Source organism: Lepisma saccharinum, chromosome 11 (assembly GCF_977018435.1).
Source record: "Lepisma saccharinum chromosome 11, izLepSacc3.1, whole genome shotgun sequence".
Lineage (NCBI taxonomy): Eukaryota > Metazoa > Arthropoda > Insecta > Zygentoma > Lepismatidae > Lepisma > Lepisma saccharinum.
Window position 1 is genome coordinate 49,304,166 of NC_139239.1, and position 21,308 is coordinate 49,325,473.

At 39.1% G+C, this 21,308-nt stretch overlaps 1 protein-coding gene across 4 annotated transcripts in view; it reads left to right on the plus strand.

The window, feature by feature from the left end:
- PDZ-GEF (PDZ domain-containing guanine nucleotide exchange factor) overlaps positions 1 to 21,308 on the plus strand; it is a 483,761-nt gene that overhangs the window by 125,218 nt on the left and 337,235 nt on the right. For all 4 annotated transcript variants that reach the window (XM_083131069.1, XM_083131068.1, XM_083131077.1 and 1 more), the window contains exon 2: positions 9,372 to 10,540. In XM_083131069.1, the coding sequence (XP_082987195.1) occupies positions 10,472 to 10,540 (69 nt within the window). In that variant the 5' untranslated portion in view covers positions 9,372 to 10,471. The remainder of the gene's footprint in view (positions 1 to 9,371; positions 10,541 to 21,308) is intronic.

Below are 21,308 nucleotides of genomic sequence, written 5' to 3' on the forward strand. Positions count from 1 at the left end.
GTAAGCTGAGACAAAATTCGATATTTCCACTTCCATTTGAATTCCTTTTTTTTGCTACCATTTTTCGTATAGTTTTTCAATTCCTGTTGGGTTACAGAACGCGTTTTCTTACTTTGTTTTACGGTACATAATGTGGCTGATTGTAGCTATGTCATTTTCACAGAATATGTGTGTTCCTGGCAACCCTGGAACGTATCGCTTCACGACAGGAAATGACGTCTCAAATGCAATCAAATCTTGTGTGTGGTTGCCAGCATTCACGCGGCAAAACGGGCTTTTTTGAATGACTGTAGCACCGAAACGACGCACCAACGAGAAAATGGTTACTAAGAAAAGTAGTTTGTTTTTATTTCCTTTATACGTTTCTGTGGTCCGTGGGTGCCATTAAAATGACACCCTGTATATAATTAATTTATTTACAGTTTGTATATAGACACAGTGCTATATTTGCAACCTTACGTAAGATCTTTGTCATAAAAAAGCAGTTGTACATTTAACATGTGGTTTACATACCCCAGACTCAATAAGTATTAAATATATACATTCAAACATGCTAAGATAGTGTGCAAATTACTCATACATTTTTGAATCTTGTGATATTTTCCATCGCGTTGTCTTTAAATACAATGTAAACAGAGTAGGTTCAACTCACTTTTTACAGAGTATATTATATTAGCTATTAACGAAATTACTGCATTGCTTTTCTTTTTTAGAAAATATGGAAAATATGGTGTCGGATACATAAACTGTTGAAAATGGTGAGGTGCTGTTCGGGGTATGTTTACTAGGCATGACGTTGGCAGGTCCAAATTTTCTTAAAGAAGACTTAAAACAAACGTTGTCTGTCTTGTATAGATTTTATGGACATCTCTCCTCTTCTCGCGCTCGACTCGAATGATGTGATCTGTTTCTCGTTTAGATTTTTAAGGGAACTTTCACACCGAAGCTGCAAACGCCAAAACGACACGCGACTGTCGACAAGTGACATGTGTCTCATGGGAACTAACCTTCAGAAATAAGCACGACAAGCTGCACGTATCGGTCGAACTGGGTCGTTTTCTCAATATATTGCATGTGTCGCCTCGGTCTGGTGTTCCGGCATGCTCTGAACCTCCTCTCTCTTTTTTTTTCTTCCCATACTGGAGATACGTGTGTCGTTTTGGTCTGAAGGCTCCCTAAGCTTTCTATCGAGTTTCCAGACTAGTCTGAACGTAGTCTCATTCTTCCATTCGAAGTTTAAGAGAGTTTTCAGACTGAAGCTACAAGCGACAAGTAAAATATGTATCTTGGAAAGCAACCTTCAGAAATAAATGCAACCTTTCGAACCGAAAGGACACGAGAGCTACACATGCACTTATCTCTCTGACGGGGACGTTTTCCCAATATTGTGCAACGTGTCGCGTCGGCCTGGTGTTCGCATAGACTGAAGGGGCGGTGTTGCCTGTCACTTCGACGTGAAACTCATGTGTCGTCTGTCTCCTCGGTCTGAAAGCTCCTAAGAAAGAAGATCGAGAAAAATCCTCGTTGATATACACTACATTTTGCTGATAGCATGACATTGCTTTAGATTAAGTATCTTGTCGTGCTGTGACGTTCCTCGGGAGAAAGTGTTGAAGTGTAATTCTTCGGGATTTGTGAAGTACATCAAGTAATTCGTACGTTCGAACCAGCCTCCGTGGTGGAGTGGTTAGCGCAGCGCTCTAGGATGTCAGATGTCCCGGGTTCGAATCGCGGCCTGAGCATGGGTGTTCTTTGTGAGTGTCCTTTCATCAATTTCATCATATCATCCCTCATCCTCATATTCGCGATTAGCCAAAGTGGCAGAAAAGCGAGGTAAAATAAACCAAGTCAATTAATCAAACTCGTATGTCTGATCCAGCTTTGTCGTCGAGCGCGTAGAGTACAATCTCGTCATCGAAGTTCCCAGGATCGAGTCCCTCCCTGGGCATAGGAGTCCCGTTATCATCTTCATCTGATCATCACCCATCCCCATTGTCCCGAAAAGCCTAAAAAAGTTGTTAAAAACAACGCTAGATAAGAAAAATACAAATATTTGCATGTCTGGTTAATAAAATGAGTTACGAAAGTTGTAAACAAAGCGAGTTTGTGAATCACGCGTACAGCATTGCTGAATTGCATAGCGAAATGGCGATTGCGAGTCGGGAAAAGAAAAATCAATGTCGAAAGTTGTCCTTGCAGATCGATATCAGACAGAATAAATACGACAACGCTGAAGAAAATGCTGTTGATATGTAGCATTGTCTCTTTGTTATCAGTCAATAAAGAGCACGTGTTTGATTTCCAGGTCATGTCACGAGAAATGTGTAAATGTGAATTTTTTTACCTTTGTGATTTTAAATTTCTGTCTCAGCTTGCTTGTCAAGTCATGTCGAAAACGAAGTCGGTGTTTATAATCCAGATGCCTTTCAATTGAGACATGTTCACTGATTGTTGATCCGAAGCAAAGCAAGACCATATTAGATTAAAACTGAAAATTGCTATAATTTGCTGTATTTACTTTCAACTGCACTGAAATAATAATTATTTTTTATTTCTGTCACTTGTTGGCACATACTTACGTTGTAAAATGCACGTTTTTATCGTCAAATTGGCACGAAACGCCAATATTTCACTAGTTCGATTCAAAAATGTCAACAGAAAAAACATGTAATTACAAAACTATCTGGTCCCATTTTTATAAATAAATAATATTTATTTATATAAATACTGCCCTCAACGGAGTAAAAACTTCCAATTACAGAAGGCAGATAGACATACACATATATTGGTTTTTACACACAAAAAACATAAACAGAACCAATACAATTAGCATACATAGCTACAAACATACATAGACCAGTAATAGAAGTAATCAATTACATAATCACAAATAATCAAATTACATTAAGGTAACGCTTATATATATTTTTCTTGTAACTATATTCATTGTTTACATATTTCAACTGAAAAAACAAACTGTTTACAAAGTTACCGTGGTTTAAAACAGTGTGCAATGGTCTGGGAATTTGTTTTAGAAACATCGATGTATTTGTTGATCTTGGAAGATTTTAAAACAAAATTACTGTCGACATGCCGAACAGCGCCACCATTTATTGAACACGAACAACATTTTTGAGAAAGAACTTCCCGATGAAAGATGGAAAGGTCACGCTATTCGTTAAACGAGTCCATCACATCGACGAGAAGGGAAACAGGGAAAAGTGGAGGAAAGTAATGAAAAGCTTGTAAAAAGCTAATGAAATTTCGCAAGAGTAGCCTCTTTTAAAAAGAGAAAAGAAAAAACTTCATTTGCTTGGAATGTTCTATTTGCTCTTCTCCAAAAAGTATTCCAAGCACGCTGGCTGCGGTGTCTTTTCCAGCATTCTGGAAAAGGAAGGGGAGTCCGATGTGGGACTGAATTTCTGGAGCTTTTTTTTTTTCGTGGGAGATAGGGGATGCTCCAGCTGTAAGATTGAACCTTGTGATGACTCACGCACTTGGGGTGTAGGGGGATGAGAAATAGACCACGGGGAGAGGATATTAAAGGAAGGGTGGAATGGAAGGATCGTAGCTGGAGATGAAAGGGAGGTGCGTTGAGCGAGGGGAGAGGGATGGTTAGAAGTCCTTTCTCAAGAATTGGTGTTACTGTACCACGATATGAAAACAAGTCAAGTTACCCTTAGCTTTGAGAGCACAGACACCGGTATAACTGGTTTGGAGGAGGTACGATGCGACGTTAATAAGACAAAGTGAACGGTGTAGCCCTTTATGAATGAAAAGAATCCATATCCTTGGAGGCAGGCAACCTGAAACACATATTGAATTGGCACGTTGCATACGGTGCTAGGATATACATTAAGGATGATGCCAAAAGATAGTTTTAGTTTTTGTTTTTGGTCTACTTTTTGCACAGTGAGAGATGAATCTTCAGTTTAAAGTGGGATTCGAAACATTATACTATATGTATACTTACATACTCACACACACACACACACACACACACACACACACACACACACACACACACATTTTTGTGACTTTTATATTTTTAGATTCTAGACGAGATTAAGACTAGAACGAGACAGCTATTTGTAACTCACGAGAACGAGACTAGCTTTCTCTTTCAGAGACGAGACGAGATTGTGCCAATTTTCGTCTCGTCCAGTCTCTGTACCATCTGTAATTATTAGGAAAATTGGGAAGCTATGCTCGAATGTTTAGAAACAAACTGATGGATTTTCAGTGGTAAACATGTACGTTTTTTTTATCTCTATCCTTTTCCCTCTCTTTCCCCTTTTCTCTTGTTCTAGAGAGAGAAGAGTTACTGCATTTGTTTCCAGAATGGTTTGTTTGTTTGATATATATACATAAGCTCACCGGACAAAAAATTAGTCACCCCTGTGCAAAAGCAAGGTGGTTTCCTGATGCCCCTACCCCTATAGATGACGTTGCAGAGGAGTGGCATGTTGCATTATGTCTGGATCAGTGCTGTGTTACTGTAGCAGTAACTTCGAGTGCGGAAGACGTTGTCCAGTACGGGAATAGTGTGTCAAGATGGGCAAAGCCAGGGATGTGTCAGAGTGGCAAAAAGGGGCTATTGTGTTTGGGCGTGCCCATGGTCAGGAGGTGGTTCTGTGATGTTTTGGGGGTGTTTTTCTTACTATGCACAGGGCCCACTGATTCAGGTGACCGTGAACATGAACCAGTATGTTTATTTGAACATCCTCGGTGATCAGGTGCTTCTCTTCAGTCAACATTTTCATGATAAGCACACTGTGGACACCCCCATTTACCAAGATGACAACTGCCGTGTTCACAGGGCAGCATGCGTATGTGAGTGGTTTGATGAACACTCAGGCACCCTATCGCACCTCGCCTGGCCCGTTAAATCGCCTGATCTTAACCCCATAGAACATTTGTGGGACTATTTGGAACAGCGGGTGAAACGCCGAAATCAGCATCCCGGCAATTTGGAGGTCTTACGTGATCTTCTGATCAGCGAGTGGTGTCATCTGGATGTGGAATACCTGCAGAACCTTGTTGACTCCTTACCTCGCCGAATCGAGGCAGTTATCAGGGTCAGAGTTGGTGTTACTCGGTATTAGATTGATGTCTCCAGGGGGTGACTAATTTTTTGTCCGGTGAGCTTATGTATGTATATAATATACAAGCTAATCGGGACTTGACCTACAATTTAAACTGGGATCAGAACAAATGTGCAATGTGCCTCCCATCGGGAATCGAACTCGTGACCCCTTGGTTACAAAGCGACGACGTTATCACTACGCCATCAGGGAGGCCCCATTTCCAGAATGGTGTAGCCATCGAAACAAAAACACAATTTTCTCCAACCATGGATTAGAGTGATTTATACACAATCTTCTCATGGTCGCGGTGTAGTAGCTACACCAAATAAATCTTTTATTCATACATCTTTCAACACCGTGTACAAATGTGGTCGTTTACCATTAAAAAGAGGAGCAACGTTTTTTTCCCTCCCTCCCCAAGCACCGTAATCAAATAATGGAATCTGCAAGCACAAAAGATTACATCTGAAAGAGGGAGGAGGTTAAAAAAGAAACCTGCTGATCCGTCTTGATAAGCAAATGCGAATTACGGAGTGATACGGTCTGAGATTAGCTACCGAATGACTGTGGAGAGTGCTCCTGTGTGCGTAGAGTAAAGCGTGTAACAGTGACGCCTAATTTCTGAACACCAATTGACACACTTATGAATTTCTGGACGGAAAACTCTTACGATAACGTACAGCCCTTATTTCACAAGTGAAAGGATATGCAACTGCTTCGGAGTCTAAGGGAATATATATTGTGAGATCAATGGGTTGAGAGGGACCGGGGGGGGGGGGGAGTAACTTACTGCTCTGTGAACCGAGAGAAATTGGAACGTTAAAAAATAAATGAAGATCGAAAATTGTAGGTCAAGTGGCGTATAAAACAAAAATTAATACGATTTTCCAGAAGCAGAACGAAGAAGCAATTAAAAGCCATGTTTCGAGGAAGATGTGTGGTTGTAAAGTGTCACGTCGTAAAAAGGATTGTTCCCCGGCTTTGTTCTATAACCACGTTGTGAGCTGGCGTATCCTACGGGGGGAGAGGGGGGAAAGGATTTGCATGTGGTAGACAATCAAGGTCGCTCTCGTACGTCGTTAGCTGGCTACCGCATGTGACAAAGTGAATACGTTAAATCCCACAACCGTCTTCTTTTATTTTTTTTTCCATTTCGTTCATCGTAATGACCTAGTTCTCCACATGGTCCTTGACTGCAGCGTTCTATAATGAGGTGGGAAGGTGCAGGGACACACACTGAAAGGAGGATGCATAAATTGCACTTATCAAGTGCATTGCACTTTTTCTTTTACCTCGGTTGATTGAATGAAGTATATCCACTATTTTGTTCTTTCACTTTCTCTCTATATTATATGTAGAACAAGCTGTAAAACTTTAGTTACCGCCAGTGGTGCCGCCATCGAAATTTGGGGGGGGGGGATTTTTCCTTATTGTAATATAAAATTCAACATTTATATATTTTTCCAAAATAAATGTAAACACCTTAGGTACACCATATTTAATCCATTAGATGAAGAAAATGAAGTATTTTGAGGTACCGATGCCCACAGGTGAGTTTGTGGACTCTAGTTATGTCCAGCAACTGATTTTTTTTGGGGGGGGCGATTTTTTGTGATCGAAATTTGATGTGAAATAGTACAGCATTTGGCACAAGTTGGAATACGTTATTAACTATTAATTGCTGTTACATAAATACCAAATTATAGACTGCCAAGGAAATTGTAACGGGTAATATTATTACTAAGGAAGGGAAATATCCAACTCTTACACATTGGGTCTTAAATTGACACGTGAATTCTGGTGGGGGATTGAGGATTAAACGTTGAGGGAGAGAGCAATATCCGACTATTGAATATCAGTGTTAAATCTTAGATTATCCTGAGAATTTTAGTTAGGGGGGCTGAGCATTAAATTGGGGGGGGGGTATCCAACTCTTGTGTGTTAATATTAAGTCTGATATTGTAGAGGGAAAATTTGGTTTGTGGACGGAGATTTTTTTTTCTTGGAGGGGGTAATATCTAGGTATTCTTCAACATAAACAGTAAGTCCAAAATTTTGGTTGGAGGATTGAAATCTTAATACTTCATTTGAGGGGAGTTTTTGATTTACAAAAATGCGTGTCTGGCATTTTCATGAGACGATTGTGAAGAATTATACATACTGTACCTGCATTACAACACAAACAATATTCTCGATATTTATTAATAATATAATTTCTTAAAATATAATGTTTAGTGTCGGTATACTGCTTAATTTAAAGCAGGTGAGTCATTTTTATGATATGGTTCTATTAGCAATATTATTGTATTATTGATTCCATGTAGGCTATGCTGCAATAGTTGTACTAACTGTGTACTTCATAGCAACGCCTTTCACATTACTCGATACAACAGGAAAATAAATAGTGTCAAATTCGCATTTCTAACTTATTGTTGCAGGGTAATTTTGCTTTAGCAAGTGAAATTTGCACTGAAGATGAAATCCATGTAATTATTGCTATGGATTACTAAACAAATTGTATAATTACCCCAAGCAGAGGGGGTGAGTTCTTTGAAGGAGGCACCTTATTATATTCTCGTCCCGGCCTTATGAATTTCTAGCTAGGGTTCTGTAATTCTCGATCTTAAGTTGTGTAAGACTTTGTGTTAAATACCCAAATTGTGGGTTATTAAAATCTTGTCCTCCAACCACAAACACTGTTTAAATACATATTTATATAATTGATATTTGAGATTGCTAGCTTTCCGTTATTTCGAAAATTCGAACCATTAAAAAAATAATTATTACGTATTCATCCAAAATATTTTGACCACGGTCTAGCTGGGGGATGGAAACCTCTGTTTAAGGAGAACGGGCAGATCAAGTATCGTGTTCAATAAAGCTTAAAAAAACGTTACTTTCAGTAGACACGCTATCGTAATTAAATACAGTAGAGCGTCGATTATCCGAAGTAATTGGGGGACATGGGTGTTCGGAAAACTGGTTTGTTCGGATAATCGAACTGTACATGTTTATTTGCCAAAAAGAAGTACTGTACAGTAAATTTATTCATAAAAACAGGCATCTCTTTAAGTATTACAAAGTAACGTACAAAGGCAACTTTAGTAGGAATATATAGTATGTGGTACAGTTTATTAAACAAAAATATGTACATATTACATACGCATTTTGCATGAACAATACACACAGTACACAAAATTAACGTTTAAAAAAATCCTTTATTTTGGTCTGTCTAAGCAAGCCTACACGCTTACGAGCAGCTAAGTCACGTACTTTTTTCATTACAGATATCTGAAAGTGGTCACTTTCATCTTGGGCTTCAGGGAGAGTAACAGGTGCGAGCGAGTACACAGTTCGGTTAAGCGGTCGTTCGGTTGACCGACGTTCGGATAATCGACGCTCTACTGTACTTCATGTGGATTACCAGATGACGAGATTTGGAAGGGATTGCGCCATTGGTCTTGGGGGGGGGGGATGGCCACCCCTGGTTACCGCCCACATATAGGCATCAATTATTGTTAGTAAGTCACAAGTCAAACTTATATTTTTGCAGCCTTCTTGCACTGTAAAAACTGATTGATTGATTTGTTGTTTTAAGTCCACTTATGCACATTAAGGCTAATTGAGACTGGACCTTCAGTTTAAAGTGGGATCCGAACCACTATGTGCCTCCACCGGTTATCGAAGCACTATAAAAATTGACTTGACAAAAGTGTTGAGAGTTACTGCTTAGTTAACAGTAATTAATATAATTTTAATGATTCAGTTTTAAAAAATATATTTCTAGAGGACGTTTCAGAAATGTGCTTTTCCATATTCTAATATAATTTTTAAGTGTTATTGAGTTTCTAACAGAAGTAATTTGAATTATGCTATTACAATAAGAATAACAACTAAGTACACTATTTAAGATATATTTATTAAATGCCAAAGAGTATTTTTAATTTTTAAAAGTACAGTATTATGCATGCACAGTTTACACAGTTCCGTCTTTCCCAATTTTTTTTTACGAAGAATTGGCTCGCCATCTTTAAATCAAATTCTAATACTGAACATTACTGATGTAATGGTAAGTAACCATGAATACATATAAGCTCAGAAGCGTGGAATAATTCTTTACACGCTTGGGAATAAATTTAGAAATGTAGAGACAGAAAATCCAGAGAGGGGTTATTCCCTGGTTTTCCCCTTTCGATTCGCACATTGACAACTCTGAACAAGTTCTGACATTAGGACTAAACTCGACATGTACTACATCATCTTTTATCTTTTTTTTTTTTACAGATGTGAAGATCGAGAGACAGAGATTGAATTACAGAAGAACCGGACAGGAAATGGCGTTATTGGTTCCCCGGAAGTGACTGCAGGTGCAACGAAATCCCTCTCCAGCTCTCCATTCGCTCCCTTGTCCCTTTGATGAAGGAGCAGGGCCCCGCGGAATTGATTAGGAGCGCCATTCTTCTCCTTGTCTTCTGTTCCGGTGCCTTATCACTATTGTTCTTCGTCCCCTGCTCACACTGATCAGAAAGAGGGAGACGACAGAAGAAAAGGGATAGCCAGAGGGTCCCGTGTTCCCCCTCAGACCCTCCCACAATAGTGCTTGAACAAGAAGATCGAATTGCTGAAGATAACCTGGTGGATGTTTAAGTGTTTTTCAGCTTGTGTGTCATGTAGTTGTTCCTCCATTTTGTGCATTGCCTTGTGCCTTGCGATCTAGTCTCTGATCATACAGTTTGCGATTCATAATATGTGTTTACATGAGGTTTTCTCTTGTCTTTTTACCATGTAAAAGTTCTGACTAGTTGGCACCAAGCCAAAAGTGTTCTACGTTGAGCCACTTTTTTAAAACCCAGTGTTAACTTCAAGTTTGCCACACCAACGTACATCAAGATCCCAAAGTTAGTTACAATGCTCCAATGCTACAAGGTGCAATACACAGAATAGCTAATTCTTTGATTGCTGGTTGTTACTCAAGGCATGTTCGTAAACCCAGCGTGAACTTCAAGTGAAGTTGCTCCAACGTACAGTGTGAGCCACTTTCTTAAAACCCAGTGTTAACTTCAAGTTTGCCACACCAACGTAATGTTTGTGAATCTCAAAGAGTGCCTACAAAAGTAGAAACAACGAAAAGAAACCAACAATCGCGCATTCCATTGCTTGTTTTTATTGTCGTGAGTGAATCGTGTGCTTTGTTCAGTGTGTGGTGCACAGGAATAAGAGGAGCTTCGGAACAGAACCAAAACAATGAACCATCCACCGGTTCGCTCAGTCTGCCGGCCGTAGGTGAGGAGCTATGGCTCGGGTCAAGGTCAAGAGGTGAGGAAGAGGTCAGTTGGTGACCGGAAGTCTGTTATAGAGGGCTCTGCGTGTCTTCCTCAGCCGCCATGACGGACTACTTGGATCCGCTCTTCATTCGAGCGCTGTGCCGTGAACCAGAAAGAAGAACCATCCAGGTAGGAAAATGAAATAAAAACATTTTATTATTGCGAACCTTGTTCGACATCCTTTCTTCCTTTACTCGCTTTACAACTTCTCGTTTTGCACTAGACTGAAGCCGATCTTATGCAGTTGAAATGCAGATGGCATCATTAGCGCCATACAATGTTGGGATGTGTTCACCTTCCTGCAGTGTTGGCAGCTATGACATCTGTATTTAATCTATTTTGCTGTTTTACTTCTGGTATTTCCAGTGCTGGACTTACGCCGAAAATGAACTTTTTAAACAAGACATAGAACCAGTATCGGCTTCTGCCTATTCGCACGTGCACACCCAAATAAATCTGCAATGGAATTAACTTTTATTATACTTATGCACTGAACACTATCTCCTTCAAAACATCAAATGTTCCCACGCCCCATCGCCTTATCGGCTTTTCTTTATCAGCGCCTGCCGCTGAGATACGTTCGTTTCGCACACAAGTCGCCATGTGCTCGCCTGCCGCTGTTTGCAGCATGCAAAGAGGGAAGGGATTGGGGCTTTATAGGCTTTAGGCACACTGCTAGTGCTGTGTTCACGATACAGCAGTGTTGCAATCCCATTCCATTCGAGGAGATCGTGTGGCGGAGTAGAGGCAGCACACACATCATGGTAAATCAAAGGATTTTTTTTCTGGAAAAAGGACATTTCTATGCTATCTTCGCCCACCCTGTTCCGAGCATGGCAGGGGCAAGAAAGAAGGGAAGGAAGGGGGGGGGGGGGGGCAACCGAAAGCGAAACGCATGTTTTGAACATTGTCTTACATTCCCTTAGCAACTTGGGCAAAATAAACTGTCGTGGCGCTGTAGTTGATCAACCCGCGCGGGAGGAACGTTGATCAGTCAGCTGTTTTCTTTGTGTCATTCGGCGCCCATGGCCGACTCCCGCCGCCCCTAGCTAAACTTGACGAAAACTAGAAAAGCAGATAATGCAAGTGAAGCAAGCAAGAAAATTTTACAAAATGCATGTTTATTTGCATAAAATTTGAAATCGAAGGGGTAATTGCTCCTCTGTGCCTCCCCTGCAGGTGCCCTTGGCCGTCAATGTTTGTCCCCCTTGCTACCCTAGAATTGACTTCCGTCGAAGGTTGAAGGGGGGGATGACCCCCTGCCCTCTCTGTAGTTGCATCACTGTATACTACAGACATATTTAAGCAATATCTATTTACTTTAGATACACTACCATTGTTAGTCAACCTTATTCTGCACAGTTTGTCTGCTCGACTAATCTTGTATTAATGCGAATACCACGCCCTCCTCCCCTCCATCCAAACCGATTCTAAAGGCATAAGAGGTGGTGTTTCATTTCAACCCTATCACCACAGGTAGGTGGAAACTATACATAATTATCCAAAACTAAAAATCAATAACAAGTCAATCAAACGATACAATCCCCCAATTTTTGTGTGGATATATGGAATTGGTATAAAATGTTGTCCCCCGAAAAATTCCTGTGGGCACCCCTGTGTTGAACAGCAACGTATTTATATTTGCTCAATATTGAATACATTCGTTACTGCAGTTTGTATACCAAATAGCATATAATTTCATGATTACTACATTATTACAATAACACAACTATTACGTTCTACATAATAGTGGGTAGGTTGAGTGGCAATTACAAATGTGAATTATTACATGTATTCACATTTTATGTATAAAAGCTCGACAAAAACCAATTAAACCCGAAAAAAAAACCTATTTTCAAAAAACTGGAGTTTTCAAACCCTGGTGACTTATAACACTTCTTCTGGACGCAAGGCTGAAGTGCACACCCATAGGGCCATACCACCAGCCGCCACTGCATAGAACTGAATTTTAATGCTCATAAATTACTGACTCCCACTCGGTAACTAGTTCACTGAAATCGATCTCGTGTAAGTTGTATTACTTAATGGGGCATTTTGGGTAAAAAATACAAATATTATACTGAAACGTTCCATGTGATAATTTGTCTCAGGTTGAGTAGTGTTCACATTTTTTTGACACGAATGGTCAAGATACACAATCTAAGGCAGTGACATCGATTTCAAATATTTTTGGAAGGAGAAAGAGAGAGCGTGTGTGTGCGTGCAGGCCCATAGCAAGGGATAGGCTATCTTCGTTCCTATGTGCAGTAGATGCATGAGACCAACGGCGTTGTGTTTCTCTGCGTGTGCTCTTTTATATTATGCATGTAATTGTATATCGTTCCATTTAAAAAAATATGACTGCTCCAGATGCCCCATTTCTCGATATTTTTCGACCCACCCCATACCTCCGATTTACGAGCCCCATTTGATATTATTGTTTCCCGCAAACCTCACATCGCTACTGTTTCTGGTTTCTTCGCTATTTCAGGTGGTACTTTTAGGTGCCTCACGCGGTATATAATGTAGCTGCAAATATAAGGGGTATCACTCGTGAAATCTAATAAATATGATATCCTTTCCAATCACCTGACTCTCATAAATGTTAATTATTTTGTCATATTTTTCGTGTTGTCTTTTCGGCGCGCACCGAGCAGTGAGACCCTTTAGCGTGGATATAATCTGGGTCGGTAGAATTCCTGTGTGTGCTTGAACGCTGGTTAGCAATAATTTCAGTCTAAATGTGTTGTTAGCTGCCACAGTGCCAGAAGTAACGATATAATTACAAGAAATTCCAGAGACAGGACATTCTCGGACTCCAAGATGGCAACATTGTTGGTGGAGGATGTTTGTACGTGTGTGTTACTGTCCTGCCCAGGAAATGGAGATGACTTGCTCCCGAAGAAGTTGCCTGCACGACTTACGCCTGTGCATTTTAATGGGCGGTGATTCGCAGGTGTCTCGTACAAGGCACTTACGGGCGCAACAGCCTCTGGACAAGGCACGACTAGACAGCCCCCCCCCCCCCCCCCCTGTAAGAGTGGGTGCTTCCTTTTTTTTTTTTGTTTCTCCAATTTGGACGACCTTGGTAATGACTTTAGAATTTTTACTTTCGTTTTTCTCCTTGAGGTCTGTTTCCCTTGTACTTTACATGTTTGTTGAGGTTGTCTGGTTTAACTTCATTTTTTTATTATTTACGAGGGGTGTTCAGAAAGTGCCGACGAGTCGATTTGGTTTTTGCTCACCTTCTCTAATTTCGAATTTTTCTTTACCCTTGTGACTTTAATATATGTTCTTAATGCATGATAATTTCAGCTTTTTAAAATATTAAAGTAAATTTTTCTCTAGCTATTCCACGGAAATGTTTTTTTGGGGGGGAACCAAAGTTTCGTTAAGGCCAGTGCCCACCCCCCTTAAAGATGTCCCTGATTATTAAAGCACGGATTTTGCCCATAATAATTAATTTGTGCCAGAAAGTGGAACTAGAAGTGTGTTTCAACTCTGCCGTTGGCCTTATTTTAATGTTGGAAGTTATATATATATATATATATATATATATACATACATACAGTGGCGTGCGCAAGGGGGGTTACGGAGTTTAAACCCCCCTTGAGATTTTGAAATATTATGAAAAAATGCTGTGTAAAAAATAAAAATGACCAATTTATCACTGTCAAGGACCTGCGACAGTACTACTACTACTAATAATAATAATATAATAATAATTTGAATTATTATTCCCATGCAGCATCGGAGAAAAGCACAGCATTCCAAACACGCGTCTTTAAGAGTGAATGCCTTGAAAATACACCAGAATTCTTGAAAATAATATATAAGGGCAACTACGATTTTAAAGAGCAAGAAAGTTGTTTTTGTATCTCGGCTGCAACAATGTTCAATGATCATATATTTTTTTGTGTGAACAATGAGCATTAACTAAAGAAAGTTCTTGGTTCGTTGAACTTGGCTAATGTATAGACAATGGCTAGGCCGACAAGAATAACTCAGTCACCAGTCCGCCTTCCCGCGGCACGTTTGAATTTCTGAATTCAAACTACAATAAGCTTAATTATTGTAAAATGTTTTGTTGGTAACAACAACAGTGTGAATTATCGGGGATATTTATAAGGCGACAAAGCCGGAAAAATTCCAACCAATTCCGGGAATCGAATCCGGATCCCCCGCATGGTTGTCAGATGCCCTACTCACCAGACCCCCGCAGCTTCTTGGATGAGTTCCGTACTTTGATTATTTCAATTTATTTTAATATATTTTCTTGTTTTTATGGATTTTCTTCACCTTTAAAATGTCTCATCTCGTTGAGTAGACAATTATTTAGTAAGATAGAAAAAATGCTCTAGAATTTGTTAAAAATAGAATTACTAGAAATTAATTTCGTTTTATTGCTTTCGTACATACTATATTTATGTAGATCTCTACTACTTAATAGTAGTAGTGGTATTAGTAGTATTATTACTAGTAATTCAACTAATTAATTATTATAAGTATTATTATTTAATTAAAGTATAATAAAACAATGGTAATGTGAATTTGGAGAAAGTTTTAGATATAACCCTTCATGAAATCCTGCGTACGCTACTGTATATATATATATATATATATATATATATATATATATATATATATATATATATATATATATATATATATATATATATATATATATATATATATATATATATATATATACTCGCGTACTTTCGACGTGGCCTTTGGCCACGTCTTGTACGCTCGCATGCGTGACCTTCGGCCACGTTGTGGGGCGCAATCATGTTTTAGATGGGGTTCCTCAATGATCTTAATGACTTTGAAAATGTCTGCATGTTGTATTGGATGATGGGGAACATGTGTACAAGTTTGAAAAGTTTAGAAATAACTTTATGTGTGTATGGGCTCTAATAAGTTACAAATATTCAAACTATTATTGTCTATTTTCTTAATAATGATCTGAGTAAGTAATAACCGTTTCAAGATAATTAATTGGATGTTTTGCATAAACGAATTCAATAGCGACTAAATTGAAAATGCAATATTTGTGTCTTTTGTCTTTTTCACATTTTTGAACGTAATTGGGTAATAACTGTTTTCCGTCATTTCCCTCGAATTCCTAGCTTGCCTCTGTAATAAATTCTGATGCTCGTATTTTGAAATTCGAAAAGTCTAGCATAATTCCCTTACAGTAGTTTTCGGGGTGAAAACAAACTTTCTTTAAGTTCCCTAGCAACGTCCGTTTCCATGGACAACAAGAAGCACGGCAAGCTCTAAGGAATTGCATGACATTATACCCTCTAAACATTTAGTTAAAGCAAGCACGATGTAGATATTTACGCATTGAGTATAACAATATATACGGAATTGTATCTGGGCTGAAACTCCTTATTATGTAGATGTCACCCTTGTTTCAGGCACCTTTTCAAAGTCATGAGTTCATTCATCTGTGTGCTATTGATCTGTGAGAAATATAATGTAGCTAGACAATTAAAACTTGAAGGAAACAATGTGTGCTGCAAAAAAGTTCCGTGACAACGGTTGCTAAGGACGTGAGAAAAGGGCATTTTCACCCTCAAGAAAGGGGCGATTGAGCGATTTTTTAATTTTCTCGGCCTTTTGGGACAATTTCATGGGGGGTCGTAATCGGGCATTTTTTGCCTCCGGGGCTTCCTTCATGGCGAACATTTATGTCAGTGAGTGGTGGGATTGGGGCTATATATATATTGGACTCGCGTACTTTCGACGTGGCCTTTGGCCACGTCTTGTACGCTCGCATGCGTGACCGAAGGTCACGTTGTGGGCGCAATCATCTTATAGATGGGGTTCTTCATAGATCTTAATGACTTTGAAAATGTCTGCATGTCGTAGTGGATGATGGGGAACATATGTATAAGTTTGAAAAGTTTAGAAAGTAACTTTATGTGTGTATGGGCTCTAATAAGGTACAAATATTCAAAATATTTTTCTCTATTTTCTTCATAATGAACTGAGTAAATAATAACCATTTTAAGATAAGTAGTTGGATGTTTTGCATTTACGAATTCAATTGCGACACTAAATTGAAAATGTTTTATTTACTTCTTTTGTCATTTTCACATTTTTGAACGTAATTGGATAATAACTGTTTTCCGTCATTCCCCTCTTTTGCCTCCCTTGCCTCTGTAATAAATTCTGATGCTCGCGTTTTGAAATTCGAAGAGTCTAGCATAATTCCCTTACAGTAGTTTTCTGGGTGAAAATAAACATTCTTTAAGTACCCTAGCAACGTCCGTTTCCATGGACAACAACAGGCACGGCAAGCTCTAAGGAATTGCATGTCATTATACCTCCTAAACATTTAGTTAAAACAAGCACGATGTAGATATTTACGCATTGAGTATAACAATATATACGGAATTGTATCTGGGCTGAAACTCCTTATTATGTAGATGTCACCCTTGTTTCAGGCACCTTTTCAAAGTCATGAGTTCATTCATCTGTGTGCTATTGATCTGTGAGAAATATAATGTAGCTAGACAATTAAGAATTGAAGGAAACAGTGTGTGCTGCAAAAAATTTCCGTGGTAACGGTTGCTAAGGACATGAGAAAAGGGCATTTTCACCCTTAAGGAAGGGCCGATTGAGTGATTTTTTAATTTTCTCGGCCTTTTGGGACAATTTCATGGGGGGTCGTAATCGGACATTTTTCGCCTCCGGGGCTTCCTTCATGGAGAACATTTATGTCAGTGAGTGGTGGGATTGGGGCTATATATATATTGGACTCGCGTACTTTCGACGTTGCCTTTGGCCACGTCTTGTACGCTCGCATGCGTGACCTTCGGCCACGTTGTGGGCGCAATCATGTTATAGATGGGGTTCCACAATGATCTTAATGACTTTGAAAATGTCTGCATGTTGTATTGGATGATGGGGAACATGTGTATATGTTCGCTAATTTGAAAAGTTTATAAAGTAACTTTGTGTATGTATGGGCTCTAATAAGGTACAAATATTCAAAATATTATTGTATATTTTCTTAATAATAAACTGAGTAAGTAATAACCGTTTCAAGATAATTAGTTGGATTTGTTTGCATAAACGAATTCAATAGTGACACTAAATTGAAAATGCAATATTTACGTCTTTTGTCATTTTCACATTTTTGAACGTAATTGGATAATAACTGTGTTCCGTCATTCCACCCAAATTCCTACCTTGCCTCTGTAATAAATTCTGACGCTCGTATTTTGAAATACGAAAAGTCTAGCATAATTCACTTACAGTAGTAGAAAATAAACTTTCTTTAAGTTCCCTAGCAACGTCCGTTTCCATGGACAACAACAGGCACGGCAAGCTCTAAGGAATTGCATGTTATTATACCCCCTAAACATTTAGTTAAAACAACCACGATGTAGATATTTACGCATTGAGTATAACAATATATACGTAATTGTATCTGGACTGAAACTTCTTATTATGTAGATGTCACCCTTGTTTCAGGCACCTTTTCGAAACCATGAGTTCATTCATCTGTGTGCTATTGATCTGTGAGAAATATAATGTATCTCGACAATTAAGAATTGAAGGAAACAATGTGTGCAAAAGAAATGCCCGTGGCAACGGTTGCTAAGGACGTGAGAAAAGGGCATTTTCACCCTTAAGGAAGGGCTAATTGAGCGATTTTTTAATTTTCTCGGCCTTTTGGGACGATTTCATGGGGGGTCGTAATCGGGTGTTTTTCGCCTCCGGGGCTTCCTTCATGGAGAACATTTATGTCAGTGAGTGGTGGGATTGGGGCTATATGTGAGTGGTGGGATTGGGGCTATATATATATTGGATTACAGGGCATATACAAATGAATGGTGCGGGTATAAATGTCAATACAAAAATATTTTTCAACTTACGTGGTTGCAGCAAACACCGTTCAAGGCGGAAACAGTCCCAGTTTTTGATATGTGAGTTAAAATTACAATCCTTCAATGTGGGCTCCCCTGGTCACACGCCACACATCAACGCGGTAATCAAACTCGTTCCAGACAGGGTGTAACATGCCCACTGTAATGTCCTGCACTGGCATGCATTATCCGATCACGAAGTTGCCTTCAAACTGACGTATTCATGGATCTTGAAACTTGGTAACTACATTATGCATTTGATTAATATGACATCGTTGCATAACTACTCTAATAAGCTACGATACACACAGTCCACTCCGTATATATTTTGTGGTTCCTTCCTTTGTAGATATTTAGCCAAGTCTGCTGTCCTGACAATTTGATTCATTTGAACGAATCATTTTACTGAATCAATTCGTAAGATTTTGAATTGCACCACAATTTCTATAAATGATTTACTTCTAACGTAATATTTATGCAATCATCATTTCTTTTGTAATGGAGAAAAGCCAATCGCGCCGGTTCGGTGGCCTAGCCTGTGAAGTAGTCGATTTTCGATCTCATCTGCTTACTCATTCTCATCGCCGCGATTAACCAAAAGTGGAAGAAAAGCCACGTAAAGTAACAGCAATACAAATACAAGACACCCAATCGCCAGGGCCTTATTAGCTTACAGTTCATGCCGTCCAGGCCCGTATAGCCAGAATTTTATTTCAGGAGGGGGAAGAAGTGAGGATTACAGACCCTGAAGATGAATTTCTCAGTATATTACAAGATATTTAATTCTGCTAAGGAAGTAAAATTAATTACTTCTATACACTATTTAAATTTGCAGGATTTCGGTGGGGGGACATCAGCCCCCCGAGCCCTACCCTGGCTAAAAAAAACGTGTTTGTCGTTCACAGATACCTTGTCAACCTCCATAATAAAGCCTCATTCAGAACATAGCGTACGAACGACTCCCGAGTGTGTTTGATGTCCTGGAAGTCTTCCCGAAGGAAGAAGTAGTTGGGGTCTAGAATTTGCTCCCTTGTTCTGTTTTTTGCCCGATCCTCACTTTAGAAGGGAAAATATACAGGGAGCACAGGGTTATGACGGGGGATGTTCCGGAACTCAGCGTCTTAAGCAGTCTGCGCGGAATCTTAAAGTGCTTGAAGAAAGAGCAGTTTGGGATTTTATGGCAGCTGGGACCAATACGGAGAAAGAGGAAAAAAGCCACGTGCCGTATTGTTTGGGGTGAAAGAGTGGAGACCGAAAAAAGCGAGGGAAGTAGATTGAGGCGAGACCTGTTTTTTCCCCTTCCCAACTACAGCATTTTAGTTGGCTGAGAAAATGTAATTATCCTTTCATTGGGGACGAGAAAGTGTACTTAATTAATGACAAGGTTGTGTATTAAAAGGCAAACGAATTTGCTTTAAATAGTGTTATAATCAGAAAGCGAACATATGTTTTTGAGAGGAATTACAAATCAAATGTAAAAGCATTGTAGTCAAGTGAATATGCTAACACCAAACACGATACTAATTTTTTTCCAGTGACACTCTTCAATTGGCATTTTATGTGCTATTAAAATGTATGTAAGTCAATATTCAAATGTAACCAGTATCATACACATTTAACATATCCATAGAAAATGAACTCCAACGCATTTAAACCAACCTCAGAAACAGTCGTTCTTACAAAAATCATCGTCACAAATTTTATTTCGTACGTTTTCATGTAGACCTTTTAAATTTTATTGTCGGAGAAAGCAAGTCCACACTATTGTCATTGTGTACAGTTCCCAGTTATTCTGAACATAATGTACTGAATGAACACACACACATACACATAAGTCATAAGTGTACAGTACAATGTCCAAGACCAAGACTGACTGTCCAAGACCGTCAATTTCCTCTGCCCTTCAACTACCAGAAAAAAAAGAAAAAAAACTGACCGTTTTTTAAAGTATTAACGGCCATAACAGTTAACCTGATTAATGTAATTTAAAAGACTCAGCTTTTAAAAATATAGTTATGGTGCACGGATTTGCAATTTATAACCTTTATCTATGTTCATACATGATAAAATATTCAAACTTTCATAAAGAAACAGTTGTGCCCCTTTCTGCAAATCAAAAGGCAGACTGTTAAATTTTAACGGTAGAATATATATTATGCACTACTACTACTACATATAAATGTAAGTAAATATTACGGTAACTTATAACAGCGTATGAAGTCAACTCTGGATGTATTCAGCTCGGTTGTAGTGAACATTCGGCTATAGTGAACCCGCAACTTCTGTTTTAGTGAACCCGCAAATACGGTTTTAGTGAACCTGAAAATGAAATGTTAATGAAATATGATCATTGTTAGCATCATAATCGCAGTACCGTATCCATTGTTACAATTATCTATATTTTCCTTAAAAGCATGCGGAACAGTTTCCGCGAGTCTCTTCCCAAGCTCTTCCCTCCACGTCAATGTTGCCAACGTAACAGCTCTGGCTCTTTCGTGCACTCGCTTGTCTGTGAACCCGTGCCCCACTATGATGCCATCACTAGCTCCGGCCCACATAGACCAACCTTTGCCATGAATATACATTTTGCACGTGACGTGATATTGTTATATTGGATGCATCGCAGCACCCTCTCTTACCTCCCCCGATACTTTTTTATAGTGCCGTGTTTGGCGTGAATGACATAATATTGTTATCCGGATATCCTTTATTTTCGATTTCACACGACCATCGGTGGAATATTGAAATGGGTGATGCTGCAGGATCTAGACGGTGAAAACTAAGAATAAATTGTCGTCACTTTAAAGTTAACAGTAATAGCAGCGCCCCCACCCCTTTGACAACTAAAATTTCCTTAGGAGGCACTTTATACACCTAGCTCCTTGAAAGACAGTTTTAACTACATTTAAGTTGAAATCTAGCTCTTTTATGCTCATCAGGTTTGGCAACACTGCCACAATGGCCATAGGAGGCAAGGAGAAATGCATTGCGCTTATGAAGTAATATTTGAT